Source organism: Giraffa tippelskirchi, chromosome 7, assembly GCF_054371585.1.
Source record: "Giraffa tippelskirchi isolate mGirTip1 chromosome 7, T2T-mGirTip1v1.2.pri, whole genome shotgun sequence".
Taxonomy (NCBI): domain Eukaryota; kingdom Metazoa; phylum Chordata; class Mammalia; order Artiodactyla; family Giraffidae; genus Giraffa; species Giraffa tippelskirchi.
In genome coordinates, this window is record NC_137281.1 from 136,702,763 (window position 1) to 136,726,071 (window position 23,309).

The following is a 23,309-nucleotide window of genomic DNA, read 5'->3' on the forward strand; positions in this document are numbered from 1 at the left end:
ATCAGAGGAACTGGGCACATTCAAGGCAGGGCCCCTCTGCAGGTTTGTGCTGGGGGTGTTAGGTCCCCAGTGGGCATCTGGTCCTAAGCCATGGAATCCGGAGGCACGGCTGTGACTGTAAATCAAGGCTATCCAGTGCTTATCAGAAACAAGACTGACCATTTGATCTCCCCTCACAAATCATGATGACGATGCCACCCAGAGCTTCTAAATGTTTTCTGTCTTCTCTTTCTAAACAGAGACCCCAACCAAAGTGTGTTTCAGTTGTAACCTGGCACACAAAGAACAGTCACCTGGCTTTGGGGCCATTCATGCAGCTTTGTTTGCACTGGCTGAGCAAGTCTGTTATATAACAGAACGCTCACATATTTTGACCACATGGAGAACATGGACTGTACAGGAGAATCCTGTAAGATAAATGAAGCACTGGGGAGTGCGGAAAATAGAATACTCTTAATAATCCTTTTCTTTTACCCCATCGTTTACCCTAAACCTTAAGTGAACCTGGTTCAGTCAGTCAGCAGAGGCACCAGGCCAAGTGCTGTGAGAATTACAGACCGGAAGTGCAATAAGATGAGTCAGTTAACGTTAATGGGAGCAGACATGCCAGCAGCTGTAAAGCCAAGTGGTCTGAGAACCCAAATCTCATCTTCCTGGAGTGGGGGTGGGGATTGGGAAGAGCCTGATGGAAGAGCAGTGTTCCCAGATGGTCTTGATTAAGGGGGTGGGATTTGAGTGTTCCTGGTGGCAGAGAGAGAGAGAAATGTATGTTATAAGCAAAAAGGTACAGGGTAGGGCAGAATAGAAACTGTTCAGGAAATTATAAGAAGCTCCATTGGCTCAGGTATAGGAGATGAAGCTTTTAGAGAGGTAGGTTGGAGCTAAGTCTTAGACAAGACTTAAATCTCAACTAAAGAGTTGGCCTCCTAAATGAAGTCTGAGTCTTTCATGGTTTTTAAGCAGTTAAGGGTCTGTTGAAGATAAATACTAGAGTGATTTGGCTGGCAGCATAACCTGGGCTAAATTTAACATCTCTCTACTACCAGTTGGGGGGTAGGGGGGAAATCTATGTTAATCCATGGCGGTAACTCAAGAGCACAGATTTTGCGCTAATCCTGACTTTATCTGACTTCTACCTACCATGGAAACTTGAGTAGTCATTTAACCTTTCTAGGCCTCAGTTTCTCAATCTACAAAATAGATCTAACAGCACTGATTGTATCAGCGGTCGCTGTGTAAATGAATGACAACACGTGTCTTGAATTTGTCACAGGACCAGTACATAGGAGTGAGCATTTATTGAATGGTTATTATCATTGTCTTTCCCTAAGAAGACTTTAAGTGGCACGTTTTTTGAGTGGATAAGGATTCCCTTGCTTATGTTTACCAGTGAGAGATCTTTCTTCCTTGAGACCAGTGTCTTTGACTGTCTTATTTCCAGTGCTTAGAACAGTGCTTCGGATAATTTGTTGAAATGAATGGATGTCCCAGGACATAAGAATGTGATCATTTCTGTTGGGTCAGTTGTGTCTGGTATGCCTTTATCATCACTGTCTTTATCTCCTAAGTCTTCTTGGGCATGTGGCACTAATCCAAGGTATGAGGACATCAAACCTGTTCTTAGATCATTCAGGAGCAAGATCTAGATTCTGCTTCCTGAGGTCTAGAGTGATTATGCATTCTTATTCATGCATGCTTTGGTTCTATCACTTCAGAGTTAAACAGACTGCTTGCTTTCCTCCCTCCTCTCTGACTGCCTGTCTTCAGCCAGTTGCATGGTGCAAAAGAAGGAAAAAGAAGCCAGTGAAATTTCAGTGGTCTTTCTAGAAGGAACAAAATAAGGAGTTGAAATGATAGCAAATATATTGGCTGCTGGGTATATTCTTCACAATGTGCCTTTTTTGTCTGATTTCACATAATCATCACTGTAATTCTGAAAGGTAGATGCCATTATCCCATTTTACAGATGAGGAAATTGAGGCACTAAAGTTAAGTAACTTGGCATGATTGCATAGTCAGCATATGAGGCAACCAGGATTTCAACTCAGACAGTTATGTTGCCTCCCTGCAAACCCAGACCCTTCTGATTTGTTATACCAAAATGAGAACATGTTGAAATCCATTCAAAACTGAGGAACTAGAAAGGAATAACTTATTTTACCTTAAAGCAAAGCCCAGGGTGAGACATATGACTGACAGTCTAGGAAACTTAGTTGATGTGACACTTCAGGTGAATCTGTGGGTTGAGGCAGCAAGCTTGAACTTGCCATAAAATGACCTCATGTATTAATAGAATCAGCTCCTTGTCTGATCACTGGCACTCATCACATCACCGTCAGAAAAGCAGGAGAGCACAGGCTGCAGAAGTTAAACCACACGGAGGAGAATCTGCAGTCTTGCTGGGTCCATTAATAACCTCATTTTTCCAAAGAATTCTGGACATCATTTAATCATTCCTGTCCTGCTCACAGTGTTCTACAGCTTCATTTCTGTGGCAGGAGGCAGCGTCTCTTGTTAAAAATAAGATTTGGAGGGAGACCATACACAGGCACCCAGCTTCATGACTTTAAAATTTTAACCACAGCCTTGAACTTCAAAGCTGGAGATGGTCCAGAAGTCCAAGACCTCAATAAATCAGGTTGGAAAAAGGCCTATTGTTTTGGGGTTATTCTCAACAAAATAGAGGTAAGTTTCAAAAGACCTGACAAAACATGAAGGACAAGATTAGTTCAGTGCACATTAAATTTACTAGTCGTTTCAGGTAGTAGGCTCCATTGTGGGGTGGATAGGGTGGGGGTTTTTTGTTTTTTTTTTTTTAAGTGCCACTCTTACATATATTATTTTATTTTATTCTTGCAAGAACTCTACATGGTCAGTATTCTCCAACTTTCAGAGAAGGATACTGTGGCTCAGAGAGGGTCGGTAACTGACCCGAGGGCAGAAACGATTCTCCCTCAGGCAGGACGGAGCCACGGTCTTTCTATCCCCCTGCACCATGCATCAGAGGAGCACTTGGCTCCTTTGAGACCTTTAAAGGTGCTTTATCAGAATTTTTCTAAAATCTGGAACTCATTATAGACTTTACTGTGTCCTCTGGAGCAGTGGTTCTCAGATTTAAACATGAAGCAGAATCCTTGGAGGGCTCCTGAGAACATGGTGGTACCCCACCCCCAGAGCTTCTGATTCCGTGGGTGGGGGAATGCGCCCATTCTCTGGGCCGAGAATGCGTACTTCTAGCAAGTGCCAAGGTATTGCCAATGGTTCAGGTCTGGGGATCACAGATGGAGTGAGCAGCCAGGTGACTTGCCACTTATGGTAACCTTGTGGCCTCTGTAGCATGTCTCCTTGTTGAGGAACCATGGGCTAGATTCTAGATGAAAAAGCACTGGGACAATGATGGGTCCGTCCATATACACGTGTGTAGTATTAGTGTATGATCCGGGAGGTAGGGGGAAGGTGCTTTGACCCAAACCACGGTTTTTCCCCTGCATGTATAGTGTTTTTCAGCTTCTGTAAAATTCTTAAAGCAAAGAGTCTAAAGGATACATCTTCTGAAATAACCAAATAATCAGAGGGGCTGGGGTGCCTAAGTTAGTCTTAATGCCGATTTCCTCACATAAGGTCACATAGGCCCTGGTGGTGGTTTAGTTGCTAAGTTGTGTCCAACTCTTGTGACCCCATGGACTGTAGCCTGCCAGGCTCCTCTGACCGTGGGATTCTCCAGGCAAGAATACTGGAGTGGGTTGCCATGTCCTTCTCCAGGGGAATTTTCCTGACCCAGGAATCGAACCTGGGTCTCCAGCATTGCAGGCAGATTCTTTACCGACTGAACTATGATGGAAGCCCCTAACGTGGGCACTAAAATTCACAGAACTGACTCTCCATCAGAATTGCTGCAGGAGCTTTTAGCATTCCTCATGCGCCCCTCGGTGGCTTCTTACATTTGTGACATCTAAACTCTTACCAAATATGTTATTAATTTCTTTCATAGAAAGGTCATTTGAAGCACTATGTATTTTTTGGTGACTGGTGCGAACCCAATCTGATTCGATGGCATATTAATTATATCCTACCATGCTCAGTGACAGATTAAATGAGTTAGTTTTTTTAATTGTAGACATTGGCTATGCCTCTTGCCCATGTTTTCTTCGGTAATGTCATTGAAAATTGACTTAGCAAAACCTGAATGCAGGAGAGATGGCTAAGTTACAGAAGTTGTTTTTCAGAACCACCAATATGTGTGATTCGTGTTTTGGGTCACCTGGGTTACCTATTAAAAAGAACAATTTAGGCACAGGATGTTGGATGATGGACCAAGGGATGCAGAATTGCCTTGCTTTAGCAGCACAGACTAAAACTCTGAAAAGAAGGTTCTCGGCCATCAACAGGACTGATGCCAAAGAAAGCTTCAGCTCAACACATAATCTCACCTATGTGTACCCTTGATTTCAAAACCCCAGTAGCTAAACTCCTTAAAAATCCACCTCCTTTTGTTTCCCATAACCTCCATCCCTCTTGCATTAATCAGAGCCTTCTCTGTGCCCCCTGAAGCGGGGGTCCTGTGTCCTCAGTGAGTCACTGTCTGGTTGTTCATCTTGGTGGAGCCTCTTTGGAGACATGGGGTTAGTCTTTAAAGTTTTAAAGACTTTTCTAGCAGCCTGTGAGGATAATTTGGTGAAAACTTTGCATGCCTAAAAGAGATGAGACAGCTGAGAGGAAAGACATACCCCAGAGTATTTCCATTGGTATCTATTGGGTGTTGGCATCATTGCTGCTGCTAAGTCGCTTCAGTCGTGTCCGACTCTGTGCGACCCCAGAGACGGCCGCCCACCAGGCTCCCCTGTCCCTGGGATTCTCCAGGTAAGAGTACTGGAGTGGGTTGCCATTTCCTTCTCCAAGGCATGAAAGTGAAAAGTGAAAGTGAAGTCGCTCAGTCGTGTCCGACTCCTAGCGACCCCATGGACTGCAGCCTACCAGGCTCCTCCATCCATGGGATTTTCCAGGCAAGAGGACTGGAGTGGGTTGCCATTGCCTTCTCCGGTTGGCATCATCAGTGGTTTTAATTTTCTTTTTATCTCTGTTTAGTAAATGTTCATTATGAAAGAAAGAATACAGGAATTTTTTTTTTTCTTAAAAAAATGTCATAAATGTTGTTACCTTTCTCCTAATCTCTCTTTGATAGTAGCATCATTTAATAGACTTGGAATCCTTAGGCCAGTGTTATGAAGGAAGGATGTACTCAGACACACTACCTTACGGTCCCTTTGTAATTAGACTAGATAGCTCTCCTGCTATTAGCAAGATCAAGTCCATGAATAAACTTTTTAATGAAGCATAGATTTCCTACCAATGTGAAAAGCCCACCTGTTTTATATTAGTAGCAATTAAAATGTTGTCATTTAAGCTCAGCAGTTATTACCATGGCAACTGTGTGTTAAGATTGTTTTTCCATCCCTTGAAGAATGGGCAAAGAGATGTGTGCCTTTTTAAACTGCTACGTTTGTCATTGCTCTCCTTTTATCTGTATTTTCTCAAGGTTACTCTGGAAGACCAAACAATGCTGCTAGTCATACAGCTGACTTGCTCTGGTCTTAGCAGATTGCCTGATTTAGTGGGACTGGAAAGACTTACAGGTTTTTAGCACAGGGAGAGCCAGATGTGAAGTCGGCCTCCCCCGTCTCCCTTTTCCTTCCCATCAACCCCATCATTCCATCTCTGGAGCTGGCGGCTGCTGCTCTCAGGGCCAGAAGAAATGCCTTTCTGAGGGTCAGGGATCTTCCCCAAGGAGACAGCAGCCATCACAGGGACTGTGAGCCTCAGGATCCTGGTGTCCAGCATCAGATAGGTCCAGTGTTGGAGCGGTGGAGGCCACCATGCACAGCCAGGCATGTGGACACAAGTTAGATGCTGCATTTGAGGGAACTATTTCCAAATCTGTACTCCTAATTTCACTGGTTTAGAATGCTCTTGCTGTGTTCAAGTGGGGATGAAATAATGACTAAATGTTGGGCTTTAGGGACCCATTAAAAATGATTGATATCATCGATTCTCCAAATAAGGCTGAGACTGAGCCTAAAAGGGGCTTGGACACAAACCAAGGGTGCTCCACTAAGCAGAGCCACTCAGGATCATGTCAAGAACCGTGAATAGGGATGTGGAGGAATTTTCAAATCCTCACATTATGGTAAACCTTAGGAGAAACTAGCAAAAAAAATGCAAAATTTCTTCCTCTGCAAATCTTGAACTCGAGTCATTTGTACAACAAGATAGGTTTTTTTTTTTTCCTCCAAAAAAGCAAAGAAATGGACTAAATAAATTCTCTGCTCCTCCTGAGCCAGGATGCATAGGACTGAAAAGGCAAGGCAGAAAATCTCCTGGGGCAATTTCTTTAGGAGAAAGCCATTCCCCTTGGATCCGGGGGCTTCAGATTACACCGTTGCTTTTAAACCTGAAACAGAGACATTTAATTTGATGAGAACAGAAATCCTCCTTTCCAGCGCCCCAAATCTAAATGTTTCTTCTCTGGGTTTATAGCACTTCATAAATAACCCATAGATAACACGGGGACTTTCTTCCCTGGCATTGCAATCCTGCAGCGTCAGAACAAAGACTGTGTGTGTGAGAGACAGGCAAGGGCTGGAGATGTTTGTTTACTGGAAGGGAGAAAACTAAGATTTAAAAATTGCAGTTAGCGGAGTCGCAGGTCTCTTGCTCGCCTTTGGGCACTGTTCTGTGGTGGCCGGCGAGGCGAGCCCCTGGGAGCCTGCGGGAGGGCGGCCTGGGGAAGATGCTGAACCAGTGAATGGAGAGGCCGCCGTGCGGGGGAGGGGCCGCCTCGTCCCTGGGAGGTGGAGGTGCAGCCGGGAACTTGGAGGTTTCGCTCAACCTAAGGAATGATTTTTTCTCATCAACAGTAAGTGCCATTTCGATCATCCGCTCTGCATCTGGGAGGGGCGGCTGCTGTCTCAGGGTGTCTCGCTTTCTCGGGCTCCCATGTTCGTTACAATAGAAATGACCGATGAGATGGTGGCTGCGGAGTGTGCGCTCGGCCATCGGGGGATGGGTTCTTTCCACCGTCAGCATGCCGCGCGGTGTCTGCAGCCAGCCTTTGACAAGCTGGGCAAGAGAAGTGATTATGCTGTGGGGAAAATGGAAGTCCTCCGGCTTCAAAGAGGCGATTAGCTCAAATGTGATGTCCCTGCCCTCAAATCAGGGCTTCAGGATCTTGGAGTAATTGAGTATCTTACTACAGGGCTGGTTAGTTGTTTACAAAGATGCAATTATGCAGAATTCATACAATGTTTTTAGCAACTGACAGCTGCCCACGGGTCTGAGTGTCTGTTTTAGTACAAATTCAGATATTCAACCATCTCAGTTTTTCTTTTTAAGTTATGCAATCCGCATTGGCATGGGAATTTTTCTAGCTTATGCTGGTCCAGGGCCTTAATCATTTAACTGTAGACCCTTTAGCTTGGAGGAAATAGGGCTGCGATGTAAGCTTTTCCATATACATGAATTTGATATTTAAAGCTTCCTTCACACATTAAGACTTAGGCCTGACTCATGAAGTGATATTAACCTGGCTTAATTTGTATTTTTGAGAGAGAACAGGGTTCATAGGTATTAAATTCCCATCCATCGCTAGATGAAAATAAACAGAAGACTCTATTCACTTTGATTATTTTCTGCATTTCTACCACAAGCCCCACAAAAGAACTTCTAAAATGTATACTCTTTGGCAAACTTCTTATTTTGTTTGGCATCATATAAAAATGTGTTAGTTTTAATTCAGGTCTTCCAATAGTTCATATAGGTGAAAAACTTCCTCTTTGCACCTAAATATTTTGGTTTTCCAGTCCTTAGAACTGGAATTCAGCTCAGGGAATTGAGTTTATTTTTTCCAAAGAAACATTATTTGTTGAAATATATGTGTGATTAGTATTAGTCAAGCACATCTGGGGTGAACCATGGGCCAGTGCCGAGATGGTGAGCTACTTAAGCTGCCTGGGTGGTTGATGCAGTCCGGAATTGTGCTTGCTTCCCTGTGCCAATAGTCTGCCCTCTGAATGGATTTCCTTGTTCCTAATATTAACTCAAGATTTAAAATTTTCCAAGAGCAAAATTAACAAGGCCTAACTAGGAGGTCGGTTGCCTGGGTTGGCAAATGACGTGTACTTCCTGACCTGGGAAAGGTGATGATTAGATAATTAGTGTCTGCACAGAATAGAACCATACAGACTAAGCAGTACATCTGATGGTTCTCAGAGTAAGTCTTAGTATGATAATCTGAGGAACAACATTCATTTATACCACTGGGCATTTGGAGATATTTTGCATTTGGGGATATTTGGTCAGAGGTTGGGACACAGAAGCAGGTTAAGTCCTGACTGATTGAATGTTTTATAGCTTCTTTTCTTTTCCCTCCCACCCTCTCCCTTCCTTTTCTTATGCCCCAAGCGTGCATGTGATGTGTATGCTTGGTTTGGAGTTCTTCACATGTCTAATATAGAACCAAGGTCTAGGAGCGTGTGTGACTCGTAGTATGCCAGCAAATTGTCTGCAGCTGGATGGCTCAAAGGTGCTCTGATATTTACCTCTTTCCTTTAAAATGTAATATGACCATCTCTTTTATGAAAAAGACAAGTTTGAAGGGATGTGTGAATGTCACTTGCTCATTCAGAAGATATTTATTGAGTACCTCCTATATTGTATTATAATGTCAAATTAGATCATGACCCCTGGGAATAAATTATCTTGGAATCCTCAGGATCTCCACAGAACCCCAGACAAAGTCAGTGGTTAAAGTTTACTGAAAGGAAATCACGAACGGGCAAAGTGGGCACTCAAAATGCAGCATTTAGTGGGTGGGTTCCTACCCCCCATTGTGTCCCGAAGCCTGGTCATATTCCCTGACAGCGATGAAAACCATCCTGTACCCCTGTACCCCTGCATATGTGCCCATTATCATGTGTAGGTTTATATGAGCCATCATGAGAAAAGTGCTTAAGAACAGCAATTCCAGCCAGATTGCCCAGGCTGACATCCTTCTTCTGCTACTGAATGAGTATGTTACCATGGCAAATTATTTAACCTCATTGCCTCAGTTACCTCATCTGTCAAATGGGCATGATTCTATACTGATTTCACAGCACTGTTGTAAGGATTAAATGAGTTAACTACTATATATAAAGCACAACAAGCCTGACACACATAGATGTCAGCATTTCTGTAGATGTTCCATTTTAGTAATATAGTTTGTGAACTATAAAGCATACCCAATGTAGGAATTTTAAAAGAATGGGATCATAGAGAAAGTCTAGCATTTTATTCCCACACCTAACTGATTTGGATACCAATGGGCCTGAGCCCCATATTTTGGACACCACTGGCCTGGAGTACCGTAGTCCTGGAGATGCCAAGCTAATTATGCCTCCACCTTCCCATATTCCCCCCTCTACTTATTGCACACCTCACCCTTAACAGGATTCAGGATCACTACATCTTGCTTTTTTTGCTCCTAGGTTATTTCGTTACTTGTTAGCTTTCCTCATTTGAAAAGTTGCATTATAGCCCTTTTCTTTCAAAACAAAGAAACTGAGATCCTTATGATGGAGTAGGGTCAGGTGCTGGGTGAAGCAGTGGGGGCTGCCGTTCTGAGAGAAGAGAAGGGGAAGGATGGGGAAGCAGAGCTCTGTGCAGAGGTGCTGGCCTGAGCACCTCTCCCCACCTCCAGGAAGCTCTCAGGGCCGGGCTTCTCTAGCCGGAGCCTCCCAGGAGGGTAGCCCCTTGCAAACTACGTGGAAGACTTTGTCCCATGGGGTCTGGGGTTCCCAACTGCTCTTGCATTGTCTGGAGTGTTCTTTCTGTTCCCCAGGCAGTCAGGGTGACAAGACATTGGGGTGAGGAGGGTCTAACTCTAAAGCCAGGGGAACAAAGGAAGGATCTAGGTTACAGCTGCATCCAGGCCTGGCCCCAGATTCCGTTGCTTCCTTTTTAATAAATCATCATATGGCTTTGAAGGAAACTTCTTGTGGTATTTGCAGTAAGAATGTAATTTGGAAAATATACCTTCTTCAGATCATCACAACCACAATTTCTGGGCATTTATCTCTGTCAGGCACTGTGCCAAATGCCTTTCATGCATTTATGTCCTCTCAGCTACCCAGTGGAGGAAGGTACCACTGTTCACACAGTTTTACACATGAGATTAAACAGAGCCAGGACTCATACCCAGACCCTTAACACAAAGTGTGTGCTCTTCATCACCAGGCTCCTTGGCCTCCTTCCAAGCTTGCCTACCTCATGGCACTACGAGGATAAAATATTTATAAAAGGACTGTGTGAGGGCCAATGCCATATAAATGAGGCCTTATTGTAGCCGTGTGTGATCCCAGTCATCAGTCATAAGAGCTTAGTGAGTGAGCATAGTGAGTGCTTGCTTTATGCCAAAGGCTTTACATGCATCCCCTTGTTTGTCTCAGAAACCCCTACAAGGTCGATAATTTGCTGGTTAACAAGGAGACTGGGAATCAGGAAGGTTAGGTTCCTTGCTGGGTATACAGCTTATAGATGGTACAGTAGGGCTCAGACCAGGGTCTGCTCACTCCAGGGCTCTCGCCTGCATGTTGCCCAGATGCTACCACCTTCCTGAAGCTGAGGGGACCTGAGAGTCCTGCTGGAGGTGAGGGGCTGAGGTAGAAGGATTTTCCCTAAATTGTAAAACTAACTGGAAATAGAGCTGAAGCTAGAAATCATTCCCCAAGGTTGATTGGGCTTCCCTGGTGGCCCAAATGGTAAAGAATCTACCTGCATTGTGGGAGACCAGGATTCAATCCTTGAATCAGGAAGATGCCCTGGAGAGGGGAATGGCTACCCACTCCAGTATTCTTGCCTGGAGAATCCCATGGACAGAGGAGCCTGGCGGGCTACAGTCCATGGGGTCACAAAGAGTCAGACATGACTGAGTAACTAACACACACACAAAGTTGATTTTGTCAAGAGTGTGCAAAAAAGAACACAATAAAAATAAAAAAATAAAACTGGCTGGTAACGCATAACTCTATGGTTTTACTAGATAATCACACGGACTAGAGGTGCTCATACGTATTTATTCATTCAGCAAATGTTTGTAAACACCTCCTGGCCACTAGGTGGTATGCGGGTGTGCGGTGCACGCAGAGGGGGCCCCATGCCACCTGGCTGCTGTGGACTCTGTCCAGGTGGGCACAGCGAATGAGGGATGCGAACACACATGGTGCTGGGGAGCCCCAGAGCTGTGGGAGCACGTGGGCAAGCAGCCCCCAGCTCATCTCAGAACAGTGGTAGAAGCTACAGGAGAAGGGAAGGGGAGCTGGTTTGTGGAGGGCAGGGCTGGAGGCAGACAGGCCACGGACCGCTTGAGGAATTGAAAGGGTCGAGGGTTTAAACTGCTATGCCGGGGTAGGCGAGGACTATGGAAGGGTTTGAATGAGGATCGGACGCTGTATACTTCAGCTACAGAACCAGAAGCTGGTAGGAGGGTGAGGGGGCAGCAGGAAGCTGTTCACAGGCAGTCAAGGAAGAGATGCTGGTGGCTGGGGCGGGCGGGGCACTTCCTGTGAGTTAGAGTCAGTGCCCCAGTTTCTCTTTCCAGCACCGTGGGATGCAGTTCTGATAGCACCTCATAACGTGAGTATCAGCAAGTGGGAACTTTCCATTGTTGCCATTACCTCAAGTCTCTGGGATTAAAAAAGCCCACGGATTACCAGAGCAAGCCTTCACTTGCTCTGCTTGAGGATATTCATGTTGTCTATGGGGATCTATATGGAGATCATTTTCCCTCAGCCCCTGCATCACTCCCCCTTGACAGCACTTTGACATGCCCGTGAGCTCTCTGTGTACGCTGACGCCAAGCGTGTTAGTTCAAGTCTACTCCACGCCGAACCAGGCGGATTGATCGGGTTAAATGGAGCTGGAACCATGCTTGCTGATGACGTGTCCACCCCTCCCTTCTTGGCTCAGACATCTGTCCCATGACGGGCTGATTCCTTGTGTGCAGCACTGCCAGCGCCTCAGGCTGGATGTGGTGTGGTTTGGCACATGCTCTGTGCTGAGTCAAGGAAAGGGTCTCATGAGAGGCATTGAGGGCCAGAGACCCCCAGTAAGCCAGGTGTGTAACATCTTTACCCGTCATGGAAGATCCCTGACTGCTGTGACCTCGGTGATACCCAAGACAGAAACTGGACAGAAGTCACGTGTAGTGATGTTAACCTGGAAAGAAAGAAATGGCATCTCCTGACTCCTCTGGAGCCCCGGAAAGATGTACTAGGTCTCAGGGGATCCCACCTTGGGAATGATAGGATTTTACATGTGCATGGGTAGATTAACTCTTAGTCCATTTAAAAATCAACCACAACAGCAGTTTTGTAAATTGTCCCATATTCTGTGACAACTTGTATCTGGTGACATGAGCATTGTCCCTGCTATAAAATCAGTAACCAATGATGATTCCTTTTTACTCTCCAACACGCTTGTGGGTGCGTTTTTCTCACCACTAAACATTGTGCTTTTGTTTTCCATCTCTTTTTTTTTTTTCCCTGCAAATATATTTAGGGTGAAGAAGTTGAAGGAGACCTTCGCTTTTATTCAGCAGTTAGACAAAAACATGAGCAACCTTCGCACTTGGTTGGCTCGGATCGAGTCTGAGCTTTCTAAGCCGGTGGTTTATGATGTCTGTGACGATCAAGAGATCCAGAAGAGGCTTGCTGAGCAGCAGGTGGGGAAGTGCGGAATAGGTTTTTGTCAGGGCCCACTCACTCAGACCTGTCTCACACTGGCTGTGTGTTTTAGCAGGTTCACATCTCATAGTATTGGTTTGTTTCTTCCAGAGAAACCTGACCACCTGTCTGTGTCCTTGGGGGGTGAGGCGTCTGTCTCTTACATGCACACCCCACCATTCATGTGGCTCTTTGTGAAATATTTTGAATAATGTTTAAGATGCAGACCTTAATCATAGTGATAAATAAGGGTTTTTTTATTTTGCATTTTCCTCAACTTTGATCTTTGTATTTGGTAGCATAGTTTTGGCAATGAATTCAAAGAAGAATAATTTTCCAACCAAAGAAGGTTTTCATGGGACAATACTTGGTGGGTCTGATAGAGCTTCAAAAAAGTGGCAGGCTTGAAGGGTGGGGAATACAGAGGACCAATTGCTGAGGAAGCCTCTCCTGTGATGTTGTGTACATTTCTGCCATCAGTTATGTCCCGTCTTAGCCAACCCTGGAAATCCCACAGTTTGAACACCATTAAGTCCTGCCCCCTTACCTGGTGGGTACTCTTTAGCCTCACTGACTTGTCATATCCACTCTCCTGCCCTCCATGGGCTCATGTTCAGAAACTCATTCTCATATGCAGTGCCCAAGCTTCTCTTTATTTTTAAAATAGCTAAATTTATGTTATTTTAGTAGCTTCCCTTCTCTTGTTTTTCTTAGCCCTGTGAACAGATTCGGTTTTAACCATATAAGCAGTATGGTCGCCATCAAGTTCACAGACTTGTATGTTTTCTTCCTGTTTCCTCCAAAGCCTTGCTGTTTGTTTCTGACTCACCAGGCAGGGGCGATTCACCCACATATCACAGCTGCTTGGGGTCTGAACCTTTTTCATCAGATCATCATCAAGGCCAAGAGGCCACCCCTTGATGATAAATTCTCTTGAGTTCAGGTCAACATTTCATGCTCCCCTGAAATAGAGCTAAGTATTTGATAATACTCTCAACTTAGATCTTTATTTAATCCTGTTACATTTTACTGTTTAAATAATGCCTATTCTCTGAGTTTTAAACTAGTATGATTTAGCAGTGCTCCAAAGTAAAAATACTGGTTTTTCCACTTAGTCTCAGAAATTTAAGTATGTCTTTTCCATTGAGGTCATCTATATTTCATCTTTCTTTTGTGGAGACATGAATGTTGATATAACCACCATGTTAATGGACACTGCAGAGATTTTCATGCCTTTTCAGTATAGTCACAGATACTAAATATTACAAGCTTTAATTACAAGATTGACCCATTAGGTTGGATTTCTTTGAATAGTCTCTTCATAGAGAGGCCTTACATATAACCATTTACCCTGACTGGTGAGCTTTTTCAGGTAAATAGAACCAAAGCTGACAACATTTTCCCCCTTGAAGAATGACTGGCTAAATTTGGCAGGTGCTGATTATATAAATGTGTTAACATTTTATAAATCTGACGTGTGACAAACATCATTAAATTGTAGGGAATTTATTCCCAAAAGTGTATAATTTGGAGCAGCTGCCATTCTCTGGGCCATGTTTGTTCCTGTATACTGAAATGGTATATAGTTTTAATCTGGCTAATTTGAAGGTTTCCTCTTCATAGAACTTAGAATCACCATCATGGAATTCTTATCCCTTGGTTATAAAACAAATTATGGAGTTAGTGTTCAGGACCACCTTGCTGTAAAGAAGTCAGATATTGTATTAATTTTCTATTAAACTGTCACAAATTACTACAAATTTAGCAGATTAATGGACATTTATCATCTTATAGTTCTGGAGGTCAGAAATCTGGCACAGGGGTGAGGTCAAGGTGTTACCAGGGCTGCATTCCTTCCTGGAGGTTCTAGCATTAGTGTTCACTAACTCAGTCGTGTCCAACTCTTTGTGACCCCATGGACTGTAGACAGGCTCCTCTGTCCATGGATCGAACCCAGGTTTCCTGCATTGCAGGCAGGTTCTCTACTGTCTGAGCCACCAGGGGAAGTTCTAGGGAAGGACCCATTTGTTTGCCTTGAGTTCTTAGACGTTGCCCACATTTCTTGGTCCATGCCTCCTTCCTCCATCTTCAGAGCCAGCAACCTTGCATCTCTCTGTGCCTTCCTCCCTCCAGTTGTCTCTACTACTTTTAAGGACCCTTGAGATTCCATTAGACCCACCCAGAGAATCCAGGATAATCACCTGTTTTAAGGTTGATTGGCACTCTTAATTCTTTGCCATGTAACCTAGCATAGCTACAGTTCTGGGGATCAGGGCCTGGTCCTTAAAATGCCAATATTCTGCCTACCATAGATGTCCTGGGGAAACCTTTAGTATTCTTATTTAAAATTAAAAAAAAATTATAACTTAACCTAGACCTTAAATGCTCCACCAAAAACAAAAAAATGTGTCACACACAAAAAAGTATGGGCCATTAGAAAAAAACTTTACCTGTGTCGCTACCACTAATTTAAATATAATAAATTGTCTGATTACTTCCAGAAATCAGACCCAAGCTTGAGATCACCTAGTCCTACCTTCTGCAGAAGCCCTCGGGCCCCCAAAGTGATTAAGAGCCATGAGGTCCCTGGACCTTCATTGTAATATCCTCGGGAGCCTGGTGCAGAAAGGGTCAGACCTTACAAAAGTCTTTTTGCTTCTCTTCTTTATGTGAAATGCTTTAGGTAGTAAGGGTTGTATTGTTATTCCTGTAGAATATGTATCATCTTCAAAATGCGAAGGAAGCAATGGCCACCTCTGTGACATTTTTTAAACCATGAACCACTTTCACTGAGTCTTCAGCATTTTTCTCTAGTTTTCTTTGGTTTCTTGGTTCTCTGTGGAGGTGCCTGATGGTGGCCTGGGGGGTTAATTATCCCGCACCCTGTAATTACCAGTAGTCCCCTCCCCGGTGGGTCATGTCAGCTTTCTGCCAAACCCCCAAACTACTCCCCAAGACCACCCTGCTTGACTTGCTTGACACCCCCAGGGCCTCCCAGGAGACACTCTGGAGCCACTACCTGGGATCCCATAACACACCACGTGATTTTTGCCCTCTCACCCTGGTTTTCCTTTTTTCTGCTCTTTATTTCATCTTTTCCTAGTTCCTTGGGTGTTCTCATTCTTCCCGGCTGCATTCTCAGCCCTGGCTTCCTGCCTCCCCCGTCTCCCTTAGCCCTTTTCCAGCTCTGGTGCTCTGTGCCACCTGCTCAGGAACAGAAAAACAAAGCAAACAGGCGTCTGTGTTTCCAGAATTGTTGGCAAAAGTCTTCCACGTGGTTTTAGGATGTTTCTTAAGTTAGATTCATCTCTGCATTTGAACACTTTTGAAACCCAATCATTGTGCAAACTCAGGGGCCTCACCACAGGTACTAGTGGTGGGATTATCTCAGTTTGCAAAATGTCACTTGTCTAGGACTTCACTGGTTTGTGTTTTAAAATATAGTCCTCTATTTATTTTATATTTTACAAGATGACTAGTTCACACTACAGTTGACCGTTTTATGGTGTTTTAGAAATTTTGGAAATTTTGAAAAATTTGGGGCTCCTTTTTTGCCAAGATGTTCATGGTCTTTTATAAAGCATCGGAGAGCCCGTTTCTTGCCATCATTCACCCTTTATATTACTCAGTTTTCTTTAGCTGTTTCATTCAGTATAAGCTGAGTAGAAAATGTAGAGTAACTGCAAAGAGGCTATTAAAATACATGGCATTTATGTTTATCCATAGACTAGACTTTCTCAGTGCTTTTCAGTCAAATCCTACCAAGCAAGGTTGGGGACAGGTACCATTTTTGAAAGATAATTGTCAATATTAGTCATTTAGCACCAGCATTAAGATTCCTTATTTGGCAAAACAGTTAAAAGGGACTTATCAATAGCTGTAAATTTTAAGAAAGCCTGTGGCAATTCTGTGAACTGGTGAGAATTCTTAAATCTGGAATTCTATTAAACCTAATAAAGCTAGTCTTCCACTGACTCCAAGATGACTGTCCCCATTACAGCATCTCAGACATCTGTCCTAGGCTACAGAGCTTAAAGAAAATCACCTGCACGTCTCTTTTCATAGGACATATGGCGTTGAACTAAAAAAACACACACATTTTCTTCTGAATGTAACTTTGAGCTACTCATTTTTCATAAGTTAGGATCTGTGTTGAGAACTGCTTGATTTAAAGCTTGATTTGAGTGTTAGCATTTTGTTCTTTTGTTTCCACCTGGACACAGCATGATACAAATGTGTATTTATCAGAAGAAGAGTAGGAAAACATTAGTCCTATCTAGTAATCCGGTCTGAATCCCCAAAATTATTAAATATTGAGATGACCTGGAATAAACTTCAGGCTGCCTTTCTGTAGACAATGGTAGACACTGTTTATAAAATAATCCCTCTTAACATGAACTTTGTTGAATCCAGGGAACTTTTTGTTGAATCCAGCAGTTTATTTAACTTTGTCTACTTCGCAGCGTAGTTTGGGTGCTAAGGTGAGTGGTGTGGCCTCATGTCAGTTATCACAGAATTTGAATATCGGGAGAGGACTAACTCATCTAGAATAACGAGACAAACAGGCTCCTCACCCAGCCCTTCCTTTGTGTGCAGAAGAAATACTCCCTGGGTGATAACTGAAAATGCCATGTTTATTCTTAAACAAGTTTTCCAGCGAGCATGAGCTTTCTCTTGGTGAGCCTTCATTTTCCTGAATCAGCAGTGCTCTCCCCATCATGGGACAAGACTCCAGAGACCCCACCCCACCACCCATTAGTTAGAGGGCAAAGTCTCTACCCCAAATTCTTCCTTTGGGCCCATGGAGCCCTAGGATGCGCTCGTGGGGAGGCTGTGGACACTGTGCCACTATGTGCACAGTTTGTGGGGGGGGTGGACTGTATGAAGATAGCACAGAACTCTTGGCAGATTTAAGAATTCTGTGACCCGTAAAAGGTTCAGAGTTTGTGTTGCTGAAGTCTTAGGTCCTGTTCAAGATAGTCTTCCAAGGAAGACCTCCGGAAAGCCAAGTCTAAGTTGGAGGCCCTTGAGATTGGATGGGCTGGAGTAGATCGAATGCCACCCCAGAGTCTGGGGCGGTGGGCTGTCAGGGGAGGGGATGCCCATTCCTCCTCCTCCCTCACCTAGTCAGTTCAACACCTTCATCCCACGGTTGCCCACAGTTAGGCTTCCTGTCAGGTGCTGTAGCACAGGGGTTGCCCAAAGATGACTCAGCCTGTATTGTGGAGTCCCAGGTAGAAATGCACGCAGGACGGTCCCCTAGGCTGGAAGGAGGGGGTCCTTCGATGCCAGCCCTCCCACCGCTGCTGCCACCTCACAGTGCCTCTTCCTCTCCTGTTGTTGCAGGACCTGCAGCGAGACATTGAGCAGCACAGCGCAGGGGTGGAGTCTGTGTTTAACATCTGTGACGTCCTCCTGCACGACTCGGATGCCTGCGCCAACGAGACCGAGTGCGACTCCATCCAGCAGACCACCAGGAGCCTGGACAGGCGCTGGAGGAACATCTGCGCCATGTCCATGGAGCGGCGGATGAAGTAAGGGCCAAGCTGCCCCCGGGTGATTGAAGTGTGGTCTGCCGACTCCATGTTCCCATCTGACCTATGTAACAGTGACCATGTTCTGTTAGCTTCGCTGAGGGACGTGCTGAGTGCTGGCGGGGAAGGCTCAATAGGTGTGGCCAGTCCTTATTAAAGAAATCATTCAAGGAAAGCATGATCAGGGTCATGTCTCTCCCTGGCTCTGCTGTGTCTTGGGTGTAACTGTGGGTTACGCTGTACTGAAGTGTCCCAGCTCTGTGTGGTGGAAGACGCCTGTCTCCTGTTGGGTGACCTCTGTGAAGCTGGAATTCTGAGAGACCTGGTGTTCCCAGAAGGAGGGTGTCCTGACCACGAAGTGATGTCTCTGGTTATTTCCTGGAAGGGATAGCAGGATCATCCCTGCCCCTCGCCCCAGACATTTAGTGCCAATGCATGGGGCCAGGGCTAGAAGTGGGACCGATCTAGGAAGAAGAAGCTGTACGAAAGGTCTGATTGGAATGGGCAGCTTGCATTGAGTTCTTTCCTTCCATTAGAATTGAAGAGACGTGGAGGCTGTGGCAGAAGTTTCTAGACGATTACTCCCGCTTTGAGGACTGGCTCAAAGCCGCCGAAAGGACAGCGGCCTGTCCGAATTCCTCCGAGGTGTTGTACACAGTTGCCAAAGAGGAGCTGAAGAGGTTTGAGGTAAAGATCCAAACCGCCCCCACCCCCGCCACCCCCTCTAGCCAGTGGTCCTGAGAACCGGGGACTCTGAGGGCTCAGGGATGGCTACAGGGTCTTCCCATGATGGCAGGCTTCCCCACCCCTGGTCAGGGCCACCCAGTCCCCAGTCTACATTGGCTGCTCCAGTGGCTTTGCGGGGATTACTGATTTATGCCAACTGCCCGGCCATGACCTTGAAAGCCTGTTCTCTGGTAGCATCAAAAGAATGAATGAAGCTAGCGACTCGTGCCTTTCATTTGGGGATGGACACTTGAGGCAGGTGGCCTGGGGTCTGGAAGGGGTGTCCTGGTGCTCTGGAGCTGTGGCACTGACGGGCCCCCCGTGCTGCAGGCCTTCCAGCGGCAGATCCACGAGAGGCTGACACAGCTGGAGCTCATCAACAAGCAGTACCGGCGGCTGGCCCGCGAGAACCGCACCGACACGGCCAGCAAACTTAAGCAGATGGTGCATGAGGGCAACCAGCGCTGGGACAACCTCCAGAAGCGGGTCACGGCCATCCTGCGGAGACTCAGAGTAACCCCCTCTACGTCACCGGGTCATTTGTAGATGCTGGGGCGTGTGGGAGGCTGATACTTGATATCAGGCTTGTGACAAAAGCAGCAGGTAGAAGGTGTCTCTTGAGGCCTAAGCTGTCTTAAAATTCTTCCCACAGAGCCTTCCCCTTTGTCTAAGCCCAAAGCTGCCATGAAAGCTGCCAAAAAGCATTTTTCTTTTTTTTTAAAGAAGTTATTTGCCTCAGAATAGGCTTGAGCCTGTTTATGGGATTTGTGTTACCAAACACATTGCTTTTTTCAGCTTCTGTCACCCCAAGGGTGACACCCACACTCTGCCCAGGGTCTGGGGCACCACTGTCACTGGGTCTGGTGAAGGTACCTCTTAATCTAGGAAGAGGCCCACTTTGCCCATCTGCCTGTGTGTCCCGTTGGCTCGGATACTATGAGGGGATGAACAGAGCCCCCTCTGTATTGGGGGTTGGGGACAGTGACTGTTCTCCCAATTTTAGAGCAACTGACGAACCTCAAATGTTGGGTTTGATTCTGGGGTATAAACAGTCACCTTAGAGTTCTGTAACTCATAAGACATCATATGTCAGCCCTTTGTGAGTCCAGGTGTAAACTGACAGGACCGGTGTGGGTGGTGGCTGCGGAAAGTGATTTTAACCCTTGATTCTATTCTCTAGGCAGAGTGCTCTTAAAGCCATTCCAAGAAAAGGCGAATCTGGGTGTGTTTTGTTTTAAGCTTCTCAGGGAGAAGAAATTGGCCAGCTTTTCAGACACCCCCTTGCATTAATTTCTTTATCTCCTGCTAATTTGACTGTGACCAGCCAAAACCTGCACTTGGCACTGTGTTTGTCTGAGCATCAGCTGCCTGTCTATGAGGTGGTAACCCGAGAGGCCTCCTGAATTGGAGGTGATAAATCTGGGGTTTTTTCCTTTGAGGAAATACACTCAGAATTATATCAGTGAAGGCAAATGGGGCACTAGTCCAGGTTCAACCCCGAGATGGGTACTTTTCCATCTTGAAGCTACTAAATCCTTGGCAAGCAAAAGTTCCCACAGAGAGCTAACAGGTGGAAACAGGCAGATGCCTGGCCTGGACTCTAAGGGGGTTCCTCAAAGGACAGACTAGGAAAATCACTGACGTAGACTAGAGAATTACAGAATTTCAAATGCTGAACGAACCTTAGAGATCATGGTCAACATTCCCACACCTCATTTACCAGCAGACACTGAGACTCAGAGAAGTTAGGGGGCTTGTTGGTATCATAGCCAGGACCAGACCCCAGGCTCCTGACCCCACAGTGGTCTCCCTGCATGCTGAGTGGGCCTCTGGGGGTACCCCAGGCTCCCCTTCCTCTGTGCTGAAAGTGACCTTGCTGTCTGCCTAAACTCCTGTTCTGCCATCAACACAAATGTGACCTTCTCCCCCTTTTGTAGCATTTCACCAACCAAAGGGAGGAATTTGAGGGGACCAGGGAGAGCATCCTGGTGTGGCTCACGGAGATGGACCTGCAGCTGACCAATGTGGAGCACTTCTCAGAGAGCGATGCTGATGACAAGATGCGCCAGCTGAACGTAAGGCCTGCTTCCCTGGCTCCCCACCATAGAGTGCACCCTGGCAGAAGAGAGCTGGCCAAGTACAAACTCGACCTGACACCCTGAGAGCAGATTCCAGCGTTGTCAGAGCAGCCAGACCGCATCCACCTGTGTCCTGCCAGGTTATCACGAGCAAGGATACTGTTCCTTAACAGTCCAGGGGTCATTGGAATGAGGCCCTTCATTCTCTTTGTCATTTATAATCGTCCAAGGGGAGAACACTCTTGAGGTTCCGAAGAGAACTTCATTCATAAAGTGCTGTTTTCCAGCACTCAAGTCTGAGTACGACCTGTGGGCTGTAGCAGGACGAAACTCTCCCTCGAGCATGGGATGGACTGGGAGATTGGGATTGACATATATACACTGTTGATACTATGTATAAAATAGATAACTAATGAGATCCTTGTCTAGACAGGGAACTCGACTCAGTGCCCTGTGGTGACCTAAACGGGAGGGAAACCCAAAAACGAGGGGATATGTGTATATACATAACTGATTCAGTTTGCTGTGCAGTGGAAACTAACACAGCATTGTAAAGCAACTATACTCCAATAAAAATACAAATAAATAAGTTGATAAAAAAGAAACAGTAAGACCAGGAACAGATATTTCTCACACCCAAAAGCAGTATATGTCCATTTGTGCCAGACCTTTAGCATTATTTTAATTGGAAAAGTCAGTGCCCAAAAGGGGGAAGGAAAAAATGTGTATGATCATTTTAAATTCTTAACTCATTATAGTCACTTAGTTCAAAATTGATGGAGCTAGAGTTTGAAATCCTTTCTTCTTCATCCTCTAAATAGGGTTTCCAGCAGGAAATTACGTTAAACACCAACAAGATTGATCAGCTCATCGTGTTTGGGGAGCAGCTCATTCAGAAGAGCGAACCCCTGGACGCCGTGCTGATTGAGGACGAGTTGGAGGAGCTGCACCGCTACTGCCAGGAAGTGTTTGGCAGGGTCTCCCGGTTCCACCGGAGGCTCACCTCCCACGCGCCGGTAAGGGGACCGCCCCTCCCACATGGGGCTTCTGAGCCACCCAAAGTTGAGATTTGACTCCACTTTTTTTAATACTTTATTTGGCTGCACTGGGTCTCAGATGGGCACACAGGCTCTGTAGTTGCAGCATGTGGACTCTTAGTTGCAGCATGTGGGATCTAGTTCCCTGACCCCAGGGATCAAGCCCTGGGCCCCCTGCAGCGAGAGCATGGAGTCTTAGCCACTGGACCACCATGGAAGTTCCTTGACTCCACTTTTAGAGGCTGGGAAACTTACCATGTTATGGTTTTATGTTTTGTTTTTTGTTTTGTTTTTTTTTTTTACAAAAAGCTGTGTTTTTGTTTTGTTTTATTAATGTGTAGTTGCCGTACAATAGTATATGTCACAGGTGTATGGTACAGTGATCCACAGTGTTTAAAAGTTATACTCCATTTATAGTTATTATAAAATATTGGCTGTGTTCCCGTGTTGTACAGTATCCTTGTAGCTTGTTTTTCCCTGATGGTTTGTACCTCTCACTCCCCCTACCCTGATGTCGCCTGTCTGCACTACCCTCTCCTCACTGGTAACCTTAGTTTGTTCTCTGTGTCTGCGAGTCTGCTTTAAGAAGCTGAGTTGAAAAATGCTCTTTCCATTCTTACTAATAGAGAGCCGTACTTACTGCGGAGCTGCCGTCTCCCAGTGGGAAGGATGGCCCTCCTGCAAGTTCTTGTTTCCCACGGCTTCCTCAGCACAGAGCTTCTCTGGCCTGTGTCAGTACCCCCAGGATATGATGATAACTGTTCTGGTTTTGCTTCTGGCAGTAACTTGGTGATGTATCGGCCTTCTCCTGTATCTTAATATTTGTGCCTTGCTAGTGCTTTCTTCCCACCTTTGAAGCACCAAAAGCGCCAGCTTTCCAGGAAAGCTGTGATGTTTCCCTGGAGAGAGGCGCCTCTGGGATGTTCAAGTGGAGTCAAGGCCATTATTTACAGATCACTGCCTCTGCCAGAAGTTTCACTGGTGACCACTGGCCAACTTGAAACATAACTTTTTTAAAAATTACCCTCAATTCCTTCATTTTATAATATAACCATATAGAGTCATTTTTCTTAAAGTAATTATAACATAGGGAGAATAAAATTCTGTATTTGGAACAGTAAGATTGGGGGATAAGAAGAAAGAACCCGGTCCTTGATGTTGTGAATTTCCTTGTAGAAC

General features: G+C 45.4%; 1 protein-coding gene and 1 long non-coding RNA gene across 5 annotated transcripts in view; one reads left to right on the top strand and one right to left on the bottom strand.

Annotated features, from left to right (window-relative positions):
• Window positions 1-23,309, top strand: part of SYNE2 (spectrin repeat containing nuclear envelope protein 2) — a 315,802-nt gene that overhangs the window by 280,058 nt on the left and 12,435 nt on the right. For all 4 annotated transcript variants that reach the window (XM_081509857.1, XM_081509858.1, XM_081509859.1 and 1 more), the window contains exons 100-105: window positions 12,592-12,754; window positions 18,102-18,289; window positions 18,826-18,976; window positions 19,346-19,528; window positions 20,953-21,090; window positions 21,915-22,109. In XM_081509857.1, coding sequence (XP_081365983.1) covers window positions 12,592-12,754; window positions 18,102-18,289; window positions 18,826-18,976; window positions 19,346-19,528; window positions 20,953-21,090; window positions 21,915-22,109 — 1,018 coding nt within the window. The remainder of the gene's footprint in view (window positions 1-12,591; window positions 12,755-18,101; window positions 18,290-18,825; window positions 18,977-19,345; window positions 19,529-20,952; window positions 21,091-21,914; window positions 22,110-23,309) is intronic.
• On the bottom strand, window positions 33-11,039 carry LOC145513459 (uncharacterized). The gene is made up of 2 exons (XR_014059410.1): window positions 10,878-11,039; window positions 33-2,827 (listed from the first exon to the last, which is right to left on the bottom strand). It is a non-coding gene; the product is annotated as an uncharacterized LOC145513459 (long non-coding RNA).